At 48.7% G+C, this 26,244-nt stretch overlaps 1 protein-coding gene across 3 annotated transcripts in view; it reads left to right on the top strand.

Annotated features, from left to right (window-relative positions):
* Window positions 1-26,244, top strand: part of LOC135913697 (uncharacterized) — a 190,351-nt gene that overhangs the window by 153,979 nt on the left and 10,128 nt on the right. For 2 of the 3 annotated variants that reach the window (XM_070522931.1, XM_070522930.1), the window contains exon 2: window positions 13,101-13,275. In XM_070522931.1, coding sequence (XP_070379032.1) covers window positions 13,246-13,275 — 30 coding nt within the window. In that variant the 5' untranslated portion in view covers window positions 13,101-13,245. Of the gene's footprint in view, window positions 1-8,167; window positions 8,259-13,100; window positions 13,276-26,244 lie in introns of those variants that run through there. The other variant, XM_065446281.1, reaches the window with a different exon arrangement.

Here is a 26,244-nt window from a genome sequence, read left to right as displayed (position 1 = left end):
TGTCATTGCGATAATAGAGAGTAGTGGACGCAAGCCGCTTGCGTCCCCTAATCTAACACTGTCTAATACTTCTATGCGCTACAGTTGAGCTTAAGGCCACAATATGGCGCCACCAGTGCCTTTAAAGGTACCTACGCCTTCACTGCTTCGGTATCCCGCAAACTGCAAAACGCATACGTAGACAAACTGAAGATCAACTGCGTGGCCGAGAGCATAGCCCAGGAAAGATTGTGTTACTGAGGCTAAAGGTCGATCGACTCTCTAGCTGCTCCACTGAAGTATCACAGGAAGTCCAGAAAACAGATGCGGCCCACGCAATTCTGCGCCAATTGAACAAATAGCTCCCTCTGTTGTCCATCCGAGAGGCTATACAAGCACTCGCCATCGCCGGCCCAACTGACTGCGCACAAAAGTTCTTTCCCATCCAAAGAACGCCGCGACCGCCTAATGGATTTCGGGGAGCGACGCCGTCTGCTAGCCGCAGACAGACGATTTAAGCCAACGGTAGGAAGAAAGACGGAAACACACCCACACACACACAAAAAAAAAAGAAGACGTGCGGCTCACCGTGTCCACATAAGATTAGCAGACAACGACGCCCCTCAAGACGATAGAAAAAATGAGAGAAAAAGAAGAAAGAACTAGAATAAATGGGAAGAAGGGGTCAAATAAAGAAAAATGTCGAGAAACGCTGCAAGAAAGGCCATAAGGTTCGTCTGTTACGCACGTCCGCGTAGCAGACGGCACGAAAACAAAAAGTCGGGAAGGGAACAGAAGCAGACGACGGCTACCTAAATATAGCAACAGACGAAAAAAGAAAAGGGGAAGGGGGAGGCGGGCTATGCGTGTCTGCGCATGTACGGAGCAGATGACGCCCGAGAGAAAGACGGCGGAGAAGACACAAAAGCCAACGTGTAGGCCAAACGAAAGCGAGAAATACTTTATGGGCCTTTCTCTCACAGAGGGCGCGTACCAACGTGTGAGAAAGAAAAAAGGAAGGTGAGAAGCAGACGTGGTCCGAATGGAAACCCAGGGATCATTTTCTTTAGGTCCGCCGAGGGGTCAGGGCCGGCCGAGTGGCGATGTTAAGTCAAGTGTGAGAATTTTCCGAGAAAAAAGGCTTATAGGTGCTAGACGGACTGCATGCATGGCCGAGCTCCTCGCCGGCTTATGCGAGGAAAATGATGAGCGGGTTTGAAGAAAATTGAGGCTTGCGAGCGTTCAGGTGCTTCGTTCCGCTTAAACGCATGCGATGATATTCCTCTTGTTTCCATTTATTCTTTCTCTCCGTTTTGTTTTGCTTGTTTGCTTACCAATGCGCTGTTTCGTAGCGAACATTTACCAGAGTCCTCCAAGTGCTTCTTTCTTTTGTGTAGGAGTGCTTCGTAAGAGAAATTTCTGAGTCGAATCAAATACTACATTCCAGAAAGCTCGACGATCACCGAATATCAAATGAAATGAAGCTCACGATCTAATGACGAAATATCCATTCCCCGGCAGGTACCCATAAGGTTCAATGTCGTCATCAACCCGAATTAACGAAACTAACTTGGCCGAGCTCGATTTAACGAAGATTTTCCTGAAATAAATTAGTACAAAAGAGCGGAAATTTCTTTCTAATTTTGGACATAGATGGGTTTTTCTTTGAGCATGTGCTCTAAAGCTATCGCGTTAAAACACCTAGGCACCATGGTCTCAGCCCTAGCTTTATTTTGACGAGGCTGCGAGCCACACCCATACATGGAACAGCGGGCACAGCACCGCCTCGATAAAGGCGGCGGTGGCTGCTTTCCTTAATTCATGGTTCATGCGACAGATGGCTGAATTATATAGCTGCCAATACAATGCCGCAGAAGCTTTTGCATGCCGCTGCGAAACAATGTCAAGTTTCGAAGGACCGAAAATTTTATTTCTCAATTTTACGAACTTCCCGATTTAACGAAATAATTCGAGTGTGGTCATCACTTCGTTAAATCGAGTTTCAAGTGTATATAACCTTTCTGATGCGCTAAAGCAACTCTTCAGGTGCCGATATTTCAGCAGACCAATCTATAATCGAATAATAATTATTGTACTAAATATGTTATCAAGCAAATAACATTTAATTCATTGTATTCTTTTTCTACAGATGTTCTCTGCGGCTAGAAACAAAGATGAAGTTGCGCTAATTTTTCTTGATGTGGAAGTGTGTTTGAACTTAAGAGGGAGCTTCAGCTCGGGTGCTCTTATCTAAATACATGTAAAAGGAGAATTCGTTTTTAACGACAACCACTGCACCGAATTTGGCGACGTTTCTTGCATTTGAAAGAGAAACTTAAAGTCTAGTGACTGCTGGTTTCGAATTTTCGATTTAGGCCGCCAATATTTTATTAAAAATTGGCACAAGTCGAACATTCTTCGAAAACGAAACTATCAAGTTTACAACTCATTACCTCAGCAATGAAAAATGATATCATAATCCTGTGAATTGCATCTAATAGTACATCTTATGCGGACAAAATTTATATGTTACACAATAATCTCGAAAATTTTAGTAACATCAAAATACAGCTTTTGCACAACCCTTGTGCACAATGTAACGTATTCGCGTAAGATACAAAATGACATATCGAATTTGTCCGCTTTCAATGATCTGACGGCTGCCGTTTACAGAACCGCGATATCTGCTCTTGATGCAGAGATATTAATTTGTAAACTTCGTGCTTCTATATCTTTCAAACTTCCGAATTTTCGAAAACCTTTTCAACAAAACTCAGAATCTAAATCTAAATTTCGCTTCCAACAGTCATTACAATTAAACTTTTTCTCTCAAATGAAACAAATCTCATTAAGATGGGTTCGAAAGGCCTTCGTCCTGAAGAGGACATCAATATAATGATTATGATCATGATGATCGTGAAACCGACATTGCATCCAAAAGAAATGCAGTTGGCAAAATTAGTCATTCTTAACGGGAATGCGGAAAAAAAAAACTTAGTTGTTGGTCGTAGAACAGGAAGAATTAGAGTGGCCGAGACGCATCTCCTGCGTCAACCGCATCACAGTAATTCATTTCTTTTGAGAAAAGGTTTTCACGCCGCTCCTTCCCCCCAACCGTATGCTCGTGCTGACATCCCAGAATTTTCTTCGCGTCGCTCACCATCCCCTCACCGACGCTCGCTCTCCCCAATGCGTCGGCGACCCGCACCACCTGACCAGGAAAACTGAACGTCGCAGTTCAAGAGGCAAGACCTGCACCCCATTCGAACTGTCAAAGTCCTCGCGCCTCTCTTGCTAACGTGGTCGAAATTTGTGTAGAAGGTGTTCCTGCATTCGCTCTTGTGGATACCGGCGCAGCCGTTTCTGTGATAGCCGCCAAACTGTGCCGTTCGCTGCGCAAGGTGACCACGCCGCTTTCTGGACTGTCGCTTCGTACGGCAAGCGCGCAGCCCGTCACTCCGCACGCAGCCTGTACTGTACGTGTGCTTATTCACGGCATTGTTTACATCGTCGAGTGTATTGTTCTTCCCACCTGCTCGCATGACGTCATCCTCGGATGGGACTTCTTATCCAGTCATAAAGCCGTGATCGACTGCGCACGCGCCGAAGTTGAATTTTCCCCTTGTGACGCACCCTTGGACGACGATTGCGACCGCCCTTCTAAACTTACCGTGCGCGAGGACACAGATATTCCACCTGGCTCCTTCGCCCTCGTCCCCGTCTTTTGCGATGCCATCGCTGATGCAACGGTCCTCTTCACGCCGTCCGACGTCTTCATGAGCCGTAAATCTCTCCCACTACCCTTCGCGACGCTTGACATGGCTGGCGGCTGCAGCAATACCTACTTTTACAATCCCCTCTGTGCGCCTATTACGTTGCTCGTTGGTGAATGCCTTGGCTTCGTGGAACTCCTCGACTCTTCGTCTTTGGTTGACGTCCCTGGAGACTCTTTTGACGTCGACCCCGGCCAAGCATCTTCGATGTCCGCGCTTGAGGAAACGTCCAGGGTTGCGTTCTCGCATGCCATCGCCGATACCCTCACTCCTGCCGAACGCGCCGACCTTCTTGATCTCCTGCACAAATTTAGCAGTTCATTCGACGTTTCACAACCTCACCTGGGCCGCACGTCGGAAGTGCAGCACTACATTGACACCGGTTCACATCAGCCGTTACGTCAACGACTATATCGCGTCTCATACCTTGCGCAGCGAACGGCACAGTTTGGCGGCTATCACAGAAACGGCTGCGCCGGTATCCACAAGAGCGAATGCAGGAACACCTTCTACACAAATTCGACCACGTTAGCAGGAGAGGCGCGAGGACTTTGACAGTTCGAATGGGGCGCAGTTCTTGCCTCTTGAACTGCGACGTTCAGTTTTCCTGGTCAGGTGGTGCGGGTCGCCGACGCATTGGGGAGAGCGAGCGTCGGCGAGGGGATGGCGAGCGACGCGAAGGAAATTCCGGGATGTCAGCACGAGCGTACGGTTGGGGGGAAGGAGCGGCGTATTGGCGAAATGGCTGGCTGCCGTACTGGAAGGGCCGCGAGGCGTCGCCGAACGCTTGAGGGCGATGGATGACGGCAATATCGGGCGACGTGTCCGGGAGTGCAGCAAGAATAACAGATGGGTCGATTGTCAGGTGTCCGCCAAGGATTAGCTCGCGGTGCCGTCCAAGATGTAGCATGGTTATTTGCATGGTTATTTTTTTTTTCATTTATTTATCAATACTGCAATCCCCACTGGGGATTTTAGCAGGGTGGGAAACAATACATATGTAATGAACACTATAGCATGGGCAACGAACAGAATACAAATCAGGTCAACAGAGCTTGAACATAGCAGTGGCACAGCAAGATAACAAATTTTTACTGAATACTTGAAACAAACGCCCAAAGTGATGATTTTAAACCTTGGTCATTGGTTACATGATTCCATTCAACCACTGTTCGTGGAAAGAAAGAATACCTAAAACAATTATTACGCGTACTAAATGGGGTTATTGTTCGACTATGTCGTTGCCTAGTAGCACAACCAGACGAAAAAGTAATTACTCCCGTGAGATCTCTCTTATAATTACTGTGGATAAGTTGAAAAGGGAATTTTAGTCGTGATACACGGTTTCTTTGCATTAATGGCGGCAGTTTTGCTTTTAGAACGGAAAACAGAATTTAGAACAGGAACAGAACGGACGCACGGCGGCAGCCACTTTGAGAACGGCGCAACAGTTGAAAGGTCACCGACCCATGCGGGTGGGCGTATCCGGTATGGAGACGCTGTTCGGAACGAGGTTGCGTCCGGCAAACGAACGCGTCGCGGCTGGGCCCCGGCCACGTGCGAGCCCGGCGTCGGTCGATGCCGGACCGCGGTCAAGAACCCCCCGAGAGTGGACAACTGCCGCCGCGCTCGGGGTCCGATTCGATTCGTCGTAGAGGCTTGCCCGCATTGCCCGGAGGTTGTTGACTCCGACGACGACTGGTTGCGCGGTACGACTGGTGCGTAAGTTGTAACTGAATGGGGCGTTCGTTTCGGGGCTTCCAGTTCCTGTCATTTAGATTGGATTGGATTGGATTGGATTGGATTGGATTAGACAGACAGACAGACAGACAGACAGACAGACAGACAGACAGACAGACAGACAGACAGACAGACAGACAGAGACAGACAGACAGACAGACGGACAGAGACAGACAGACAGACAGACAGACAGACAGACAGACAGACAGACAGACAGACAGACAGACAGACAGACAGACAGACAGACAGACAGACAGACAGACAGACAGACAGACAGACAGACAGACAGACAGACAGACAGACAGACAGACAGACAGACAGACAGACAGACAGACAGACAGACAGACAGACAGACAGACAGACAGACAGACAGACAGACAGACAGACAGACAGACAGACAGACAGACAGACAGACAGACAGACAGACAGACAGACAGACAGACAGACAGACAGACAGACAGACAGACAGACAGACAGACAGACAGACAGACAGACAGACAGACAGACAGACAGACAGACAGACAGACAGACAGACAGACAGACAGACAGACAGACAGACAGACAGACAGACAGACAGACAGACAGACAGACAGACAGACAGACAGACAGACAGACAGACAGACAGACAGACAGACAGACAGACAGACAGACAGACAGACAGACAGACAGACAGACAGACAGACAGACAGACAGACAGACAGACAGACAGACAGACAGACAGACAGACAGACAGACAGACAGACAGACAGACAGACAGACAGACAGACAGACAGACAGACAGACAGACAGACAGACAGACAGACAGACAGACAGACAGACAGACAGACAGACAGACAGACAGACAGACAGACAGACAGACAGACAGACAGACAGACAGACAGACAGACAGACAGACAGACAGACAGACAGACAGACAGACAGACAGACAGACAGACAGACAGACAGACAGATAGATAGATAGATAGATAGATAGATAGATAGATAGATAGATAGATAGATAGATAGATAGATAGATAGATAGATAGATAGATAGATAGATAGATTGTCTCTTGTTAAGTTGGAACGCTATCTTGCTGAACGTCATAGTAAGTTATTTGTTGCTAATCCACGCGCAGACGGCAGCATTCTTAAAATGCGCGAAGGTGACAGCAATTAAGAGGAAGCTTTACGTCATGAAATTCTATCCGACTAAACAGGAATTCAGAAATATTTTCACGCAGCCCCCACTGCACAAAGATTGATGAGGTTTGTAGCGATTGCAGCAATACTGACATTTGGGCCACTTGGTGCGAATCAATGCACGACGAACAGTTAAACGAAGAGCACGGCGAACAATTCTGCGGATATTTACGTGCCAGAACCACGATCTGATTTTGAGGCACGCCTTAGTGAGGGAGTGCGGATTAATTTTGACAACCGGGGAATGTATAATGTGCACATAAACCTATAGGTACAAGAGCGTTCTTGTATTTACCCCTAACAAAATGTGGCCGCCATGGCCGGGAACCAACCCGTGACCTCCGCAGCGCAGCGTTATGGCCACTAAATGCTACCACGGCAGTTACAATTACCATATAATATCCTTTGCTTGGGTAACCACCTCCATCTAACACATTGCCTTTCCTATCTATCTATCTATCTATCTATCTATCTATCTATCTATCTATCTATCTATCTATCTATCTATCTATCTATCTATCTATCTATCTATCTATCTATCTATCTATCTATCTATCTATCTATCTATCTATCTATCTATCTATCTATCTATCTATCTATCTATCTATCTATCTATCTATCTATCTATGTCTGTCTGTCTGTCTGTCTGTCTGTCTGTCTGTCTATCTATGTCTGTCTGTCTGTCTGTCTGTCTGTCTGTCTGTCTGTCTGTCTGTCTGTCTGTCTGTCTGTCTGTCTGTCTCTGTCTGTGTGTCTGTCTGTCTGTCTGTCTGTCTGTCTGTCTGTCTGTCTGTCTGTCTGTCTGTCTGATACCAATCTTTTTGTAGGAAAAGTAGCGTCTGCTCTTTGTTTCCACCCCACAGTCTATCATTACTACTCGTAAACGCATCAGTTGTTTGAAAGCGACCGTCTGTCCCTTGCTTGTAAGCCGCCGTCTGCTTGTTCGTTAGCAGTCGCCTGTTTATGTTCGCATTCGGTCGTCTGTTGATGTTTCTACCCAACCGCCTGTTTCCCCCCCTCTCTCTCGCGCGCGCACAGCAGAGGCACGAGCTAGAATCCAGTGCGAGCGACCAGGACGGGCTGTGTCCGGTCGTTGTCCGGCGGTGAACACCGCCCCCCTTTCCATGCACTGCGGTGAGCCCTCCTGGCTTCCCAGGCTTCACCGGAGGCGGCATCGTTCGTTGTTCCCGGAAAAGCGTCTGGCCAGCCGAAAACCCTCTCTCTCCCCGCCAGGCGTCTCCACGCTCCCAGACCTCCGCGCTTGCACGGCATCGCAAGCAACGGTGCGCGCAGGCGCCGAGTAGTACGAAGCGGCGGAACCCTTCATCACCGGTATACGGACGTCGCCGCCGTTACCGCCCTCTCCGAACGACGAGCAGACGGCGAGCAGACGACGCGGTCGGTTGCCGTCACAGTTACGTGCAGTAGCAGTGCACCGCGAGCAAAAACAACTAGGCACAGACAATGATGGGACGTTGGTGTTTCCTACTAAGATCGCTGCATGGAACTTTGGCGCTGTGATCTTGCTACGGGGATTGTTGCATGGAACTTTGGCGCTGTGATCGTTCGCTACCATGGGATCGACGGGTACAGTTTATCTTGTCTGATCTTTGTCTAATCTTTCTGCTTGGTGCTTCAGATGTCCTTGTAGCGTTAGTTATTGCACGTTATCTTTCTAAATTCTTCGACTGTTTTCAATTACTATTCCAGCATTTCGAACAAATACAGATATATACATATACAACAAACTCGAATGTGCGGTGCCGCTCGAAATAGTCCAAGAACGAGCGGGAAACTTCCTCCAAATATATTTCACCATCCTGTACATTGCACGTGGTATTAACTATAAACGATCAGAAACTGAAGACGAATTTAAGGCTCGTTTTTGTTCGCAAGTACCACGGAATTTTCGAGCCAACTTCGTGAATGTCAGGTCCGATATTCCGACTACGAATTACTGCGCTGACCTTCAACCTGTGTTATGAATTCGAGCCCCGGTGACTGCCGCTTATAGCAAAGTTGCATTGCGCTAAGTAGCATTCTTTACATTTCTTTTTTTTTGGGGGGGGGGGAGATGGACTTCACGTTTCGAAATCGAATCGCGCTTATCTCAATCCATAAGCAGACGAGGCGAGCCGGCAATTTTGCCATGCAATGAATACACACAGGCGAGAGTATGCACCAAATAAGTTAGCAAAGTGGTTCCTTCGGGCTAGTCAGGGATGCATCTTCTGTGCAACGCAACGGTAACAACAGGGTCAAAAAAGAAAAAAAAAGAGCGAGACAAGGACGAGCACTGACTTCCAAGTGAACTTTATTAACGAAATATATACAAAGAGAAAAGACGACGCTCTGTTTATCACGAGCAAAGTAGACAAGACATTAGAAGAGCAAACACTAAAAAATATTGAACACCAAAGAAAGTGAAACACTTGCTCAAATAATCATCACCGTCGCGATGCGTACGTCCGGCTCACCAGAAACGTGAGCTTTTTGTGAGCTTTTTGTCAGACAGAGCAACTGATGGCTTACTGACACAATCGACCAGCTGACGCGTCATTTAGACCGCTACAAGATAGCATTTGCTCATTTTATGATGTTATTTTGCCTTATTTTATTCAATAAAGCATTTCTTGCACAAAAAGCTTGAACACCACCAAGTTTATTATAAATAACAAACGACGGCAAGGCGTTAGAGAAGTTTCACGGTGAATCTCTGAAACTAAAGTATGAGAAGGGAGAATATGTTTTTTCTCGGCAACCCCAGCACGATAGTTAGAGGGCTGTTTTATTGAAAAAAGAAAGAAAGCTGAGATCTAACAAGTGCAGGACATGAATATCCAATTTATGCCATCTTGAAAACCGCTAAACATAAAAAAAGAAGCTCGAGTTGCCAAGCACCTCAGCGAGAACAACAAAAAACTGTACTTAATAATACAAATGAAGCTGGCTCAGTTGATGTAATTCAGTCCGCTCTCAAATATTTACCACAAGTCTGTGATAGGAAACATTGGTTGCGCTTTCTAGACAATCACATGTAAGAAGACAGGACAGTCTTCTTACATGTGACTGTCCAGAAAGTGCAACCAATGTTTCCTATTACAATGAACCAACTTGCCCAACAACGCATCCTGCTAAATAAATCTGTGAGCAGGGCTTTTGCAAAATCCTCGTATACATTTTAATTATTCAACATAACCTCTAAGTTCATATGCCACGCTTGTCCACTTACGGTGCTTTTTACAAATGCAGTTTACAGAAATGCAATATGTGTTCCTCATTTTTTTAAGGGGGAGGGTAGTAGGTGGGTAGGTGGGTGCGGAATTACGGGCTTTTAAGATTCGTGCGTCTAATTTGTAAACTTTATGATCACCATTTTGCTGTGAAAGAATTAGAGCTCCTAAATTAAAATTCTGTTTCCTAGAGTTCCTAGAACTTGACTCTTTCTCAAAGGCAAAAATTTCAATGAAATTATACACATCATCACACCGGCTCCTCTGAAACCATCGGAGTAGTCAAAATGGCCACTCCTGGAACGGTGCAACGACAAGAAAGACCCAACAGAGAAACGAAAGCCAACAAAGCTAGCACGCCCTTTCAAAGCGCGTTCAAATAAACCAAAGGCTCACGGAGTTCTTCACAAAACAGATTATTTTACCCAAAGCAGCGAACAAAAGCGAGTACGCTTCCAACGCGCGATGTTTGCCAGCATAACCGCTAGATGTCGGTACCAGCACTGCGGCTTGTCGTCTGCATCTTCAGCGCATACGTCGGCTATAGTACGTCTGCTCTGTCCATTCTACTCCAATAGAGCATACACGCAGCGGGAACTCTCTAACGACTGGGGCGTGGATTCCGAAAAGGAGGACTAAACGAAGCGAGAAAGGGAAGCGGTGGACTGCACTGAAAAAGAACCCCGCAGCAGACGAAAACCGAAAGCAGACGAAAAACCGAAACTGAGTTGAGAGACACGAGAGAGAGGAGAAGACGAAACGAACAAAAGCAGGGAAACGCCAACCATGACGTAACGTCCACGTAAGAAAGGCGCACACTTGATGGGGAAAGCGGGGTGTGGAGACAGACCGGATTCCAGGAATTCCGGTCGCGAGCTCGCCAGCTCTCAATGGTGCTCCGGCAGAGGCGGCATAGAGCAAACCCCGAACCGCTTTCTCCCCGTGCCCGCAATGCAGCGTACTGCACAGTCCGAGAAACACGTGAAGAGGAGGAGGTCGAGATTTGGGGGAGGGCCGGAGAGAGGAGGGGGAGAGGGCGTTGAGAAGTTATTGAAGTTTTTCTTAGAGAGCGTTTGTAAACGAGCCGAGGGTTGGCATTAACGGGCAGAAAGCGAGAGTCCCCGAGATGATGACGACACGGGCGAAGCGCTGGCACTGAGCAGTGCAAGCGGGAAATGGGAGAGGTAATGCGGCGCTGTTGCTGAGGCGAGACTGTTGCCATGCGCGGTCCCCGAGATTTGGGGGTGCGCATCCCTATGCCCCAACCCCGCGACATTCATACTGAGGTTGCGCACGCCGTAAAAGACGACGAGAGAGAGAGAGAACTTCATTTTCCCCGAGCGAAATAATGAGCAGGTGGCTTTAGCACAGGCCTCCGATGTGGGCGTGCTTGATGGAAGGTAAGATGTACGCTGCCAGACATTCTTGATAACGCATCCCCACCGTGGACAGTCGCCCAGGGTTTGGCGCTAGGGGTAAAGACGTGATAAGGCAGTGAGTCGGGGCAGGGTGGACTGCGCATGGGATATTATAGGTGTTCAGGTGGTCGCCGTAAGGTTAAGTCCTAAGACATTTGTTTCTTTTTATCGTTGAAGCCGAAAATCAACACCATCTCTTGACTCCCACCCCCCCCCCTACCTGAGATATCGCTGGTGAAAGAAACACTAGCAAGAATAATGGCGTCCAAAAAGGAACAGAGATATTCTGCAGATACACTTAAGACTGTTTTTACGGGAGGAAATGCAAACGCATTGTAGTCCCTTTAGTAATATGTCTTTTTTCCGCGCGTTCCGTGCCCGCTTAAGATCTCGCCTGCGTTCTAACTGCACCTCGAAGGCCAAGTCAAAACGCGCCAAGCGACTCATGCAATGCGCTCGTCGGACCGCTACCTTTGGCTTCATCGTTGCACGTGAATCGCTAGTCCTGCCAGGAACTTCTTCGGCAGTTCCAAACACCTTTCCCCATACGTAGGCTGCATTTTCCCTGTGAATTTCGATGGGTGTTCGTCCCTTGCTCCGTAGAAAACGAATCACACTTCGTTGCTCGTACGCCGTGGACGTGTCAAGCACAACCGCCATCTTCAATAACTGACAGCAGCGCCGTGCAGCGGAGCTACCGGCAGGCAAGGCCGGGCCGGTCCAAGAAAGGTCCCCCGCTGGGAATGGATATGTTGACTTCGCATTTACAGCCGTGAATTGGCTAAAAAATACCGGCAAAGACTTTCTGATTCGCTCTCGTATGTATGTATGTATGTATGTATGTATGTATGTATGTATGTATGTATGTATGTATGTATGTATGTATGTATGTATGTATGTATGTATGTATGTATGTAACCGTTTTCCCACCTACCTGGGTCACTGAGTATGTGCTAACGTGTTCGTACTCATACGTGCCTCTATTCAGGGAACTTCTTTCATGCCGACATGGGTCACTGTAGACGCGGGACTGGTCAGGTGCCGCAGTTCTAAGAAACTCTTTGACGCCGACTCGGAGCACTGCGTATGTCGGTCGGTCTGGGCTGGTCTTCAATAAGCCTTCTCGATGCCAACTCGGCTCACTGGGCATGGTCCCTGGGTATTCGACGCCAACGTGGGCAAATAGGTATCTGCCACTGGGATCGTGCCGATCTACAATGACGAAAAGCAATCCCTCGAACTTCTCCGATGCTGAGCGGAATCGAACCCGCGTCACCAATGTTCCTCGAGGACAGCAGCCCAACGCAGTAGCGGGCTGCGCCATGAATGCCCCGGGCATGTGCCGCTCTTGGTGAACCTCTCGCCAACTTGAGTCGTTGAGTATACGGGCCACTGGGTGTGCGGTACGCGAGGGAACAATTATCGCATTTGAAGGCACCGGCTTCTAGTCTCGGAGTCCACGCGCGGACTTCTCGGCGGTGCCACTAGATGGCGCAGCCTCTCGAGAAGCGCGAGAGAGGAACACGATTGCCGCGTGACGCGTTTCTCAGCGCTCGCTCGCATCGGCGCGTCGTGCATTTCGGAGGCCACGTGCAGGCTTCGCGGCGGCGGCGCCAGGTGGCGCCGAGCGTTCTTAAGGAAGCGCCGAAAAGAAGCGAGACTCCGTGACTCGTTTCGACGGTGGCAATACGTTGTGCACCTAGACTGATCCAAAGGTGACGCATTACCGGACATATCCTGAAACGCGTTCTGACAATTTTTTTTTTTTACATCTGCAGTTCCTGTAGCGGTCCGAGTGTCCGCAGACGCCTAGGTTGGTTCAGAAATCAAGTATCTCTCAGGCAAGTTGTGTACCAACGGGCCAAGCAACTATCCTGTTATCGCCAGTCACTATCACCAACGCTGGCGTCAAGCGACGCTGTCATGTATCCTCGTCAGGAAATAAACACGGACGTATGTATTTATTTAGATGAAAACTTGCCTAAAGGTATAATGTTTCGTGTTATATAAGTGTGTGCTGTAAGGCCTGTGTTGTGTATGAATTCAAGCAGGATTTTGTGGTATTTAGTGTTATGTGTCCAGCGATTACAGCGCATTGAGGCACTGCAGAGGAGGCCAGCTTGTAGTAGCAAATGGGCGCGTTCCGCTTCCAAGCCTGGAGTATATGCATGGTAGGCGTGGAGGCGTACTTTGTGCACTCCACTGCATTCGCATAGTGGCCGATGCAGATACCGAATTCCATACCGAATTGCATAGATACCGATGTAGAACATAACGAATTCGACTTTTCAGACTCACAACGTACATCGTCAACGTTCTCTGTCATTTGGTGGTGCATAAATCCCAATGGAAAAGCTTTGTTTACAAAAAAACAAGGAAGCCAAATAATTTCTCTGTTATTCAATGAAAGTTTATTTCTCTCTCAAATAATTTACTTTCACTAAAGCATCACTTTGAATGACTTGTTCTGTTTGTTTGTTGTAGAATTTTTCTTTTATCCTGTGTTGGGCTTTCCAGTTATGAATAAAAAAAATAGCCATGTAGGCCAAGGATCCAGACGACACTATCAACTATATTGTATGTCACTATGCCGGGACAAAGCGTTTCTATTCGTCGTTTCAAGGACTAACTCGCTTGCATCGCACGCATGAATGAAAAACTTGACCTTGTGCGAGTTGCTTACATGCATGTTACCATCGAAATGTATGCGAGCATACAAGAGTGTATGTCAAAAGAATAAATATGTAGACTTGACGTGATACAAAGGATGCCGTCGAAGTCAACGTTTCGATAAGGTCCCTTGTCGCGACAAGACCCCTTTTTGGCTCTGGAGACATCCGTCGTTCGACCATGATCATATTGTAATCAAGCGTTCTGCCTACCAATTACTGATATATATCGTAAAGTTATACCTGTATGAGTGAGGGGGAAAATTACACCCCCCCCCCGACTTATCTTAAGAAGCCAACAAACACTGACGCCACGGACAACATATGGGAAATTACTTGTGCCTAATAAATGAAATAAGGAAACGATAAGTTAATGGAAAGGAAAATGGATGAAAAAACAACTTTCCGCCGGTGGGGAACGATCCCACAACCTTCGCTTTGTAGCACGAAACCACGAAGGAAACCTATAAAGGTTTCCCACAAAGAAAGCTTCGGAGTTGAAGACAACTTTGCCACGGCCCTATATACGAAAGTATATGTCCAACGATTTTCCAAGGCGCCTCGGTCTAATCTAATCAGCAGCGTAGCCGATTTGCCGCGCGAGGACGAATTATTCGACAACTCGAAGCACAGGGACACTTTATTTGGCATATCAGTTTTGCGGAAGCCAGCAATGGGGAGGAAGGTTCATAAAAGGAAAACAAATTACCATCCACCCGACGTGTAGCACGAAGGTACAAAGGAAGCTATGCATGCAAGAAAACGAATGCAAATGATGATGATGGTGATTTATTGGCATGCCCCTTTGAAATAGGGCTGTGTACAAACGGTCACCTAGCCTGTTTGTTATCCAGATGTGCTATACATGCATTTCATTCTAGCATTCTCGTATACACCTTAACCTCATTTCCTTTCCTCAAAACTTCTGTATCTACCTTGTACAGCTACCAAAGTCTGTAACGGCTCCGGTCTTATCAACTCTTCCCTGCTTATTTTCCACCAATACTCTACACGTATCTCGCTTGTCTCGACTGCTGACCGGTTGACGCTTCCGTCCACTTTAAATCCAAGCGCTTCTGGAAGGTACGTACGTTACCCACGGGTGTCACAGGGTAAATCCATTCGCATTCCATTAGGACGTGTTCAGTGGCATCCTTTTGCTGCAGCATGCAGATGCCTCATCTTCTTGCGACTGTTTGCTACGGTATGTCCTTCTTTATTTATTTATTTATTTTGCCCTTAGGCAACAATGGATGGATGGATGTGGATGGATGTTATGAGCGTCTCCTTTGGAACGGCGCGGTGGGTTGCGCCACCAAGCTTTCGCTATTATACTGCCTAATGTCTTACCTAGGTTAAAAAAGAAAAACCTGCGAACTCCCACAACCAAATTTTCTGATCCCCCTTTGCGAACTTTGCTTTTGTACGTCTCCGTTTTTTGTCTTTTCCCTACTTTTCTTCCACCAATCGTCCAATCGCCCTCTTGCTACAACTATATATGTACAATTATATCGCACAGAACGCCACCTAGCGTCATCTTCTTAAGGCATATCGCACAGATACGGAGATCTTATCTCGTACATTTCCGAGGCTTCCCGTCGGACACGAAAGTTTCGCATACGCTTACGACGTCTCCGCCACGTCACAGTTGCTCTTTGGAACTCCCTAGAGTCCCACACCGCAGTGTATATACGCGGACACGCAATCAAGCACGTGCGAAACCAACTCACTTAGCAGGAAAGAGAACGCACTCAGCACGAGCCACACGTGAGGGGACCGAACCCACCGACACCCCCCACCTCAATACCTCCCCCCCCCACGATTCCCACTCCCCACACGCACCTCCCCCCTCCCCACCTACACCCCCGCACCCACAGTTCCCTTCACAGGCCCGCACAGCGCACGGAAACATAACCGTTGTTGCGTCAGCGTCAGGGCGGTGATTCTCGGAAACCGAGGGGACATCCCCGAGGAATTCGGCGAAATCCCAGCGCGTTCCCCCCCTGTTGAATGAACTCCCCCCCTCCCCACCCCTCGTGACGTCTCATCCAGCGTCCACAATCACCACAGCTTCCAGCCATCTCCCTTCATAGCACGGTTGATTGAGAGGGGTCTGACGACAAGGAGACAGCAGGGGCAGTTGGGGGAAAAAGAAAAACAGGCGAGAAACGGACCGAAGCGAAGACGCCGGTTAACAGGAAAAAGGAAAGAAAGAAACCGTAGGAGAAATGAAGATTAGGGAGAGAGAGAGAGAGAGAGACTCGATACAACCTTCAAGCGCGCGCGTGCGCTTGTGTGTAAAGGGAACGCCCCCTCGGAGGTGGCGGCGTCGGGGTTCGAGTCCCCCCCTTCCATCCGCACGCCTTCATTGGGACCGGCGACAACTTCAAACCCGTGGCAACAACTTACTCTGCTGCCTCTTTTCTCTCTCTCTCTCCTCCCTCCCTCGCGTTCTCCCGCTCAGTGGGCACGCGTAACGAGCGCCTCCACTGTACGCGTGGTCACGTGACCGCAGGGACTGAGACACAGTGTGAGAGTTAAAGAGAGAGAGAGAGAGAGATGCGAACCCCCACAAAAACGAATAATAAGCCTTGCGGACAACGCTGATCGTTCGGCGACCGGCTTGGTGGCGAGATGAAGGGTGGAGGGGTAGACTGGGTTGGGGGGGGGGGGTGGCTGAAGGTTGAGTAAATCTGTATTTTCGTTTCTTCCTCCGATTCCCGGTACTCCACGTGACATGCTCCACTCGGCTGGGCAGGCCCTGGTCCAGCTTTTCCTCGGAACATGTGGTTCTCTTAGCAACAGCGCGGGCGGTTTCGGATTCGGCTTTGGCTATAGCCCCGCTTTGTTTCTCTCTCTATCTCTCTGCACGACGTGTACAAGCGTGCTTTCTTTCCGGACTCGTTGCTTGTGCAACCGAGGTTTAAGGCTTGGGGAACGCGCTTTCTCTCGGGTTGTGGGGAGGGGGAACCACGGCCAGTATAGGGACATTTCCTCTCCCGGTCCTCGACCGTGCCCGGCTAACTTCTGTGTATGTGAATTCAACTGGCCCTTTCCTTCTTTCCGTTCGAGTGATTGCCGTGCTTGCAGAGAACACAGAAAAAAGCAAGCGCACCGACACACACTCCCTCCCAAAGCTACGAAACGATAGCAAGTGGCGGTGCGGTAACAGCGCGCGTCCGAGTGTGCGGCAGCCGCTGCGAGCGCCGGCGACGGTGACGTTTCGGAGAAGCCGAAGTGCTCTCCGTCGCGGCCGCCTCCCGTCCCGGCGGCAACCGCCCGCTTTCCCGCGAAAAAAAAAGAAAAAAAAGGGAGAAGCTGCTATAGGCACGCGCTTCGGCGAAACGGGTATTCGGGAAAGGAGGAACAGCCCGATCTTCCACAGCTCTTCGTCCTAAGCTCCGATTGGTGCGTTTGCGCATGTCCGTGCGCACGTGCGCGCGCCGTGTCTGGCGTTTGTGATTCTGTTAGCTTGCACACGGCGTTGTGCGGTGCAGCTTCACGGATAAAGCGTCGACGCTGCGAGGCTTCCGATTGGCTCGGCTCGGCTCGCGTCGTATGATGGCGGTACGTGTAAATGATCCACGCGTATAAAAAAAAAGCACAGAAGCAGTGCTCGAATGAGCTGTACCGAGAACTGTGTACGGAAGGGCAGGGTCGCCGCATAGCAACAGTGAGATGGCGTCACTGCGTGGCCCCTCGCCCAGACTCACTGTGTTTGACGGGAAAATCACTGGGAGTCGTTGAGGAGGGTGGAAAAAAAATAAAATAAAGAAAGCGTTGCAGCGCGAGCGGCAAGGCATCCTGGTTCCCGGTAACGAGAATTGAATTCGACTTGGCTTCCGAGAAGCCGAGGAAGGACGCCTGCGTTTCTCGTCTATCATTCCTGGAAGCGGCCCAGTGACAAGATTCTCGCAATCAAGTTCTCTAGATGCCGAGGGGACAGAGAGAGATTCCAGAAAGTATAATAAAGCTCAGGTGCGGAGTTTTCCGAGGAAGCTCGCTAAGCCGTGCGTCGTTTCCTTCGAAGGTATACTATATGATAGACGACGGCCCGTGAGATATCAGCCGCCCGTATCTCCCGCGACGAGGTAGATAGCCCCTCTCCCCCCCTCCCTCCCCCGAGGGTTCTGTCGGGACGTTGGCGATTATTACTGTAGCTCTGTTGCGTCCGATGCCGTCGGTTCTGAATTCGCGATCGCCTACCGTGCACAGTTACGAGACTTGACCGCGTTGAAATTCTGTTGCAATTCTGTTGAAATTCCGTTGACATTTTGTTGAAAAACTGTTAAAATTCGCGGACGAACGCCTCCTCAGTTTTGCTCGAAACACTAAATGTCATTATTTTGGCACAGCGTGTATACTGTTCTGCTGTTATACTGATACCGCCCAGCACCAACTGCGCATGCGTAGTTGAAGGACAGCGCTAACGACAGGACGACAACGTTGTGTCTCATTATCCCACTAGAAAGTTGTAGCGTCTCGCTCACCGTTACCGCGTAGCGGGCCACTTTACCAGCTTTGCACGTCCCACAATATCTAAGCAGCAGCGCACTTCTACTTACGTTGGGGCTTTAGCTAAACTCGCCAGCAACTTTCTGTGGCTGTGCAGGCCACAACGGTGCTTCTGTACTTGTATTAGGACGCCGAGTTGTCAGCAGCTGTCTAACGTTGGTTTCAGTTCCGGGTAATGATGATGATTTCTATGATGGCATACCATTTGAACGGAGATAGCGATATAAGGAGTCGTCCAGCTTGGCGATGACTGATCCTTTCTACTGGCGCCTCCTTTGAAAACGGAGGGCGACGAACAGCCAAATTACCTGCTCGGAATAATCAGGTTTTATTACATTTATCGCGATATGGCATTTCGTCTATCTCCACGTTATCTCTCTTCGTTAAAACCTGCATCTCTGTACTGCAAGGTTATCAACTTCTGCACCAATCCTAACTCCATCTCTTCCCCGCTTCTCGTTTAAATCTCTCCACCAATACTTCAAACGTTTCTTGATTTCGTCTATCACAGACAAGAAATAATGATGATGATAACTTATATGTCGTATTGCCATCCCGCTCAGAAAGGGACAGTGAGAAATAGCCACCTAGCCATGCTTGAGGTAACCAGGTATCAGGTTTTGTTCGCTGCGTCTATCGCGGTCAGTATTTTGACAATAGCTCCCCGATATTTTCTTCGTTCATTAACCTCCCGAGACCCTGTGTCCACCGGTGTGGACATTTCATAATATTTTTTTCTTTCTACAGCGAAGATGTTATAGCCTCGCATTCGTCGCCATTTTTTCGTGTCGTCGTCCCAGGGCAAAAAAAAGAAAAAAGTGCGCCGATCCCGGAGGCAGTCAAACAACGGGCCGACACACACGCGGCGGAGGTTGAAGCAGGCTTCGAGCACTCGGCATTTAGGTGAAGCGAAAAAGTGCCTATGTTTTTTTGGAATCACGCATACAACGTATACAAACAGCATTCGTTTCAACAAATTTTAACAAGCAGGCTCAGCCAGTCCTGGTCAACCTCCGTGCCTCTCACTTATCATTCTCTCTCTCTCTCTCTCTCTCTCTACGCACACGTGTTTACGGAGAACTCCACGGTGCGTGAGGAAGCACCTCCGTAGAGATATATTCCCAGATGGGGTGCTTCCGCCATTCTTAAACGGAAATTTCGCGAGTCCATCAATTCTGATCACGCTGTTCTTTCCGACGTCTTAAGAGAGCAGGTATATATATATATATCTTCAAGTATATATATATCTATCTATATATATATCTTCAAGTATATATATATACACACACGCCACACTCACGCCGTCCTTACCTCCGCCGCATAGTAAGTACATAGCTGGGTCCTTCACAGCTGTATCGCAACAGCCTCTCCGCCCACGTCGTTAGGCGTATACTTCTCCGATAGAGCAACGCAAATCTCTTTCCTCTCAAGTGTCGTGCCATCGCCAGAGACCCTTACGATATCGAGTCATGCAGTCTGCTCCCGTCGGCTATACAAGCATTGGTTTTATATATAGATACCTATATAGAGCACTTTTCCCGAGCCGTTGTTTGAAGCGTGCGTAGCGTACGTACACCACCGTTCGGATGTCCTTTCCGGCGCAAATCTTCTCATTTTCCGCATTGCAATCAACCTACCTTCCACCCCACCCACCCCCCTTCCTCCTTCGCGCCCTGAATTACGGCGCGACGCCAACGTATCGTACGCCGCGAGAAGCAAGTCTCTCCGATACAAACGTTTGTTTGTTAGTTAGCTAGTTAGTTAGTCTGTTTGTTTGTTTGTTTGTTTGTTTGTTTGTTTGTTTGTTTGTTTGTTTGTTTACTCTGCGACGATTATTGGGCGATAATCGTAGGTGGAACAGACAAATAATTGACGGATCCCGAAGCTCGTGTACCTTAGAATCGGTGTTATTAAGCGAATCTTTCATTTTCGATGTTCGCGCAGATGTTCTGAGAAAGCTCTGGTTCGGAGCTTCCTATCTAAACACACGGGAATTGAGATGTCGTCCTTCTAGAGGCAACCACAGTGCACCAAATTTGGTTACGTTTGTCGTATTTAAAAGAGAAAAAAAAGTTAATGTCTAGTAGCTGTTGGAAGCGGATTTTTTATTTAGGCGGTCAATTTTTTAATGGAGATTGTCAAAAATCACAACTCTTCGGTAAGCGCAACTGTCAAGTTTACAACTCCGCAACTCAATCATTAAAAGGTGACATCACAATTCCGTGAGCTGCATCTAATGGTACATCTAAAGCGGAGAAAATTAATGCATTACACACCACTCTACAATACACCGTTCCTACGTGAGTATGGCCTTAGCGAAGCCATTGCAAATATTATGACGAATTCAAGTAAGCCGTAAGCTTGTACATCGAATTTATCCGATTTACACTCTCTAACGGATGCAGTTTCCAGAACGACGGTATCTGCGTTTGACGCACAGGGCCAAATTTGTAAACTTCTTGCTCACATTCTTTTTCAACGCGCGTCTCCGTAACCCACTTCTCGATGTCGTTTCCCTTCAAACGTGGCCCACTCGTACAATTTTCGATTGTCTACTTCTTTTCGCTTCTCTGTAGGTAAACCTTGCTTACTCAACGCTACCTCAGGTCCTATAATTTCTTGTCTCTAATTATTTCTCCACACTAATCCGTGTAAAGGAAAGACCCCCTCTTCTTCCTATATACCTCTTGTCCTCTACTCGCATACGTGCCCATGCAGAGGCATTGACCCAGAATTAGCATACACCCTGCGGAACGTACTCAGCATATAGTCCCAAGTTGTCAATCCGTGCCCACATTCACTTCTCACGTGCCCATCAGCACGTGATAACTTGCGCGTACCCCGCAACCTGGGTTGTGCAAGCTTCTTAACATAGGCTGCAGGGGTGCTCCCTGCAGCTAACGTCAGCCGAGCTGTTCAAAGAGAACAGGGATTCCGCAGAAGCCATATCGCGCTGACTGTCGACGATAATGCGCCACTACTGAATCAATATGGCCGCACAACGTATCGCCACCGTCGAAACGAGATGTGTGAGGCGTGTGTTGCATCGGGGCTCCTCTTTCGCGCATCCCTAAGAACACTCGGCGCCACCTGGCGCCGCCACCGCGAAGTCTGGGGTGGCATCTGAAATGCATGACGCTCCGGCGCGAGCGAACGCCGAGAAACGCGTCATGAGGGCAGCCGGGCTCCTCCCTCGCGGTTCCTCACGGACAGACAGACAAGCAAGAAAGATAGACAGACAGACAAGAAACAAAGATAGACAGACAGACAGACGGACAGACAAGAAAGATAGACAGACAGACAGACAGACGGACAGACAAGAAAGATAGACAGACAAGAAACAGAGACAGAAAGACAGACAGACAGACAGACAGACAGACAGACAGACAGACAGACAGACAGACAGACAGACAGACAGACAGACAGACAGACAGACAGACAGACAGAGCAAAAGGTCAAATGGATGAACAGAAAGGTGAACAGGCAGGTAACGGATGAAAATATCGAGACAGACGGACAAGCAGACAGCATGCGCCCCTCCCGTCGTAAAACTTGACGCACAGCCTCTTCTATGGAAAAGACAACGGCTTTGCGGAAAATGGACAGAAAATAAGTTACGCGAACCTGGGCCTTCAAGGCGGAAGAACGTGAGCGCTAAACGTGAACGTCTTAAAGATGCCGAACATGGCTTCTCTACAGAAATAACGGAAAGCAAAACGGCTCAACGAACATGTTCCCGTGAGAAAACGTGGGGAGGGGGGTGTATGACGTGTGGCTATCACTTCTATAGCGCACCGCGCACGTCACCTCTGGCGGCTTCTTTTACTCACGCGAGAAACGTCTCGGCACTTCTCGGAAGGATAAATTGAAATCCCTGTGCGTCTCTCTTTGCAGACGCCGCCGCTACTTGACGCTGTAGCAGCGGGTACTGCGAGAAGCATTTCTGCCGCGTCGTCTGCACGCAACCCCTTTTTCGCTTGCCGCTTCTGCACTCGCCGTGAAGCAGACGACACGCGTTTCTCGCTTCCGGTTTACGTTGTGAAAGCGCGCTGGTGTGCAGCGCCATAAAGCCGTCTGGCTTGGCAGCGTGCCGCAATGCAGCAGATGTATATATGTATATATTTCTGGAGAAAACGATATACTTCTTTTTCGCAGCTCGCTCTGTATAGTCGCCTTGCGCGAATGCCCACTTCTGGTTTTGCGGTGTGCGTACGTACCATACGAGCCGGTGCTGGTGAACGGAGGTTATCACCAGCTTTTAGTTGGAGAAAGCGGGGAACTATCGAAGAAGTACTTGCGTACAATCGGAAGTATAGTTACTAAGATTAAATGCGAAAGTTATTCACTTATAATAACTTTTCTCACGTACGTCTGCGAGAAAACACTGTACTGACGGAAATACCCATCATTTCACATTTGCTACATTGCTTCTCTCGTATTTGTCTTCATCGTCTTTTTTTTTTCAGTGCGGTATTACTAAGTCTGCGTTAAGTTATGAAAGCCGGTATATATGAACCGCAGAAATGTGACAGAGTTATTGTTCTCCTTTAGTTGCAGCGTTGTAAACTTGATACTTTCTGTTTTTTTTTTTCAAATTTTGCGACTGTCACAATTGAGTCTTCTTTTTGAATGAATGGCCTAAATTTAGAATGGGCTTCCCACAGACTGTATATCTTATTTCTTTTTCCTTCTTTATTTTATAAACCCAATTAATTTTTCTTTTTTTTTCTTTTTGCTGCAACCCCCCACCTTCCTCGTTTCTTTTCGTTTTTTCTTTCCTTTTATCAATGCTGCTTCCACGGGGCCTGCGAGGTGGGACGTGTGAAGTGGCGTTCGGGATTCGTGTTGCGTCATTTCGCGTAGGGGTTACATCACTATAGGAGGCCTTAATCTGAAGAGCGCGATCCCCGGAGAAAGGGACTTTTCGGGGAACTTATAATGATACGCAGAAACGGGAAACGGGTCGTTTTCCCAATTCGCGGACTACACTGTAAGATCGTGCACAAAGTGCACGAGTCGTGTTAACGATTGCACAAAGTGCAAATAAGTGTTATCCCATCAATAACTCGCAACTTTACACCTTGGCTATAAAGGAGGGAGTTACTGACCGATTTACACCTTTGTGAGGGGTGTAAACGTCTGAGGTATAGGACGATTACACAGAATGGTGTAAAGGTGTGAGCTATAGACCGATTTAATTCACGTTTAAGAGCGTAAATTATCCGACAGTGCAGGAAAGGACGAAGGTGTAGTTCTCGGAGACTTCGCTCCAAGGCGCGCAGTCTTTTGTGCTCTATCTTTTCCGAGAAAGAAGCGAAAGTCGCAAAGAGAAGGATATGTCGATACACAAATAAATAAATAAATAAATAAATATAAAGATGAAATAAAAAGTAAACCTACAAGTGAACACAACAAAAAGAAATACAAGTGAACATATTCGTCAACAACAACGACAACAAAGTGAATCGACGCCAGCAATCGAAGCGCTATCGCCATAGCCCCAGCTATGCGCGCGCGCGCGCTTTGAAGCTACAGGTGTCGGAATAAAGGCGAACCCGACGCTTTGTGTTCCCAGGAACGCGACCTTCTGCATACACGGGCGTCTTCCAGGAAACAGAAAGTAAAGAGACGTTACGCCATAGAATATCGCGAGCGACCTTGTCCCTTTTTCCCGAAATCCTCCGCTCCGGGAATAAACGCCCATTGCGCAACTATATTCCCCTCTTTACATACGCTCCGTCTCAAAAGAAAGACGGGGCAGCGTTGCTGAAGCTCACACAGCTGGCGTGTCTCAACAAACAGGTTGCGTCGCAATGGATGGCCATGCTCCTTTCTTTTTTCTTTCTTTTTTTTTTCTTCTGCAGCGCACTGACTCGTGGGTGTGTTTGTCGTCTGTCGCGCACCGAACTTCCGAGCAGACGACAGGGTCAACTTGCGCGAAAGAAATACGCAGAAATGCTTAGCCGTTAGGGAAAGATATGCTCGGAAAAGAAAAACGAGTCCGCGAGCTCTGATCGCTGACAAACAAACACGGCGTGATGCTGGCGTCGTCTGCTACTCCTCGTTTTGACATCTGCTTTCACGCCGAATTGAAGCAGACGACGTGTACAACTTGCCCGAGCGAAGCACACAGGAATCGACGAAGATTGGGAAAAGAAAATGTTGAAACGTGACGAGTGTGTGGTTCAGTAATCGCTGAAAAATAAACAGCGCGTGGTGCGGTCGTCGTCGATAGACTTATCTCCCAAGCGGAAGCTCACTGTTGCGCTCTCTGTGACTTGCACACCTGTGCCAACATGTACGACCCATCCTCATTCTTTCAGCGGGTCAAGGACTTTCTACTGAGGAAGTTGCCCGCCAACTTTCTTTAGTCCCCTTCACTCAGGAGCCCACCTCCCGTCTTCCAAACACGCTCCGCACCCTCATTTCCGCCCAAGTTGTCCCTTCCGCACACCATCAGCCGCCTGCAGCCGCGAATCTCAACTCTACGCGGGCAGTGCAGCCTGTCGCCACGCCTCTCACCTATGCGCAGCCAGTCCTGCCTGTGGCCGCGCCTCTTACGTACGCGCAGGCAGTACGCAGGCCTCCACAGGCGTCTTTCACGACCCAGTCCCAACCGCTGCCACCGGAAGCCCATGCTACATCTTGGACCGCACCGCGAGCTAATTGGAGGACACCTGACAATCGACCTATCTGTTATTCTAGCTGCACTCCTGGACACGTCGCCCGATATTGCCGCCGTCGCCCTCAAGCGTTCGGCGACGCCTCGCGGCCCTTCCAGTACGGCAGCCAGCCATTTCGCCAATACAGTGCTGACATCCCGTGCTCCGTGACATCTCGTGCTGACATCCCAGAATTTCCTTCGCGTCGCTCGCGATCCCCTCGCCGACGCTCGTTCTCCCCAATGCGTCGGCGACCCGCACCAACTGACCAGGAAAACTGAACATCGCAGTTCAAGAGGCAAGAACTTCCATCCATCCAGCCCCATTCGAAATGTCTAAGTCCTCGCGCCTCTCCTGCTAACGTGGTCGAAATTTGTGTAGAAGGCGCCTTGTTCCAGCATTCGCTCTTGTGGATACCGGCGCAGCCGTTTCTGTGATAGCCGCCAAACTGTGCCGTTCGCTGCGCAAGGTGACCACGCCGTTTTCTGGGCTGTCGCTTCGTACGGCAAGCGCGTTCTTCCCACCTGCTCGCATGACGTCATCCTCGGTGCACGCAAAAGAAATTGTGCCTGTTACCGTGACATTACATACATACCCATTCCATCCATTCCATATTCCATCCATCCATCCATCCATCCATCCATCCATCCATCCATCCATCCATCCATCCATCCATCCATCCATCCATCCATCCATCCATCCATCCATCCATCCATCCATCCATCCATCCATCCATCCATCCATCCATCCATCCATCCATCCATCCATCCATCCATCCATCCATCCATCCATCCATCCATCCATCCATCCATCCATCCATCCATCCATCCATCCATCCATCCATCCATCCATCCATCCATCCATCCATCCATCCATCCATCCATCCATCCATCCATCCATCCATCCATCCATCCATCCATCCATCCATCCATCCATCCATCCATCCATCCATCCATCCATCCATCCATCCATCCATCCATCCATCCATCCATCCATCCATCCATCCATCCATCCATCCATCCATCCATCCATCCATCCATCCATCCATCCATCCATCCATCCATCCATCCATCCAT

Source organism: Dermacentor albipictus, chromosome 8, assembly GCF_038994185.2.
Source record: "Dermacentor albipictus isolate Rhodes 1998 colony chromosome 8, USDA_Dalb.pri_finalv2, whole genome shotgun sequence".
Lineage (NCBI taxonomy): Eukaryota > Metazoa > Arthropoda > Arachnida > Ixodida > Ixodidae > Dermacentor > Dermacentor albipictus.
This window is presented reverse-complemented; position numbering and strand designations above follow the sequence as displayed.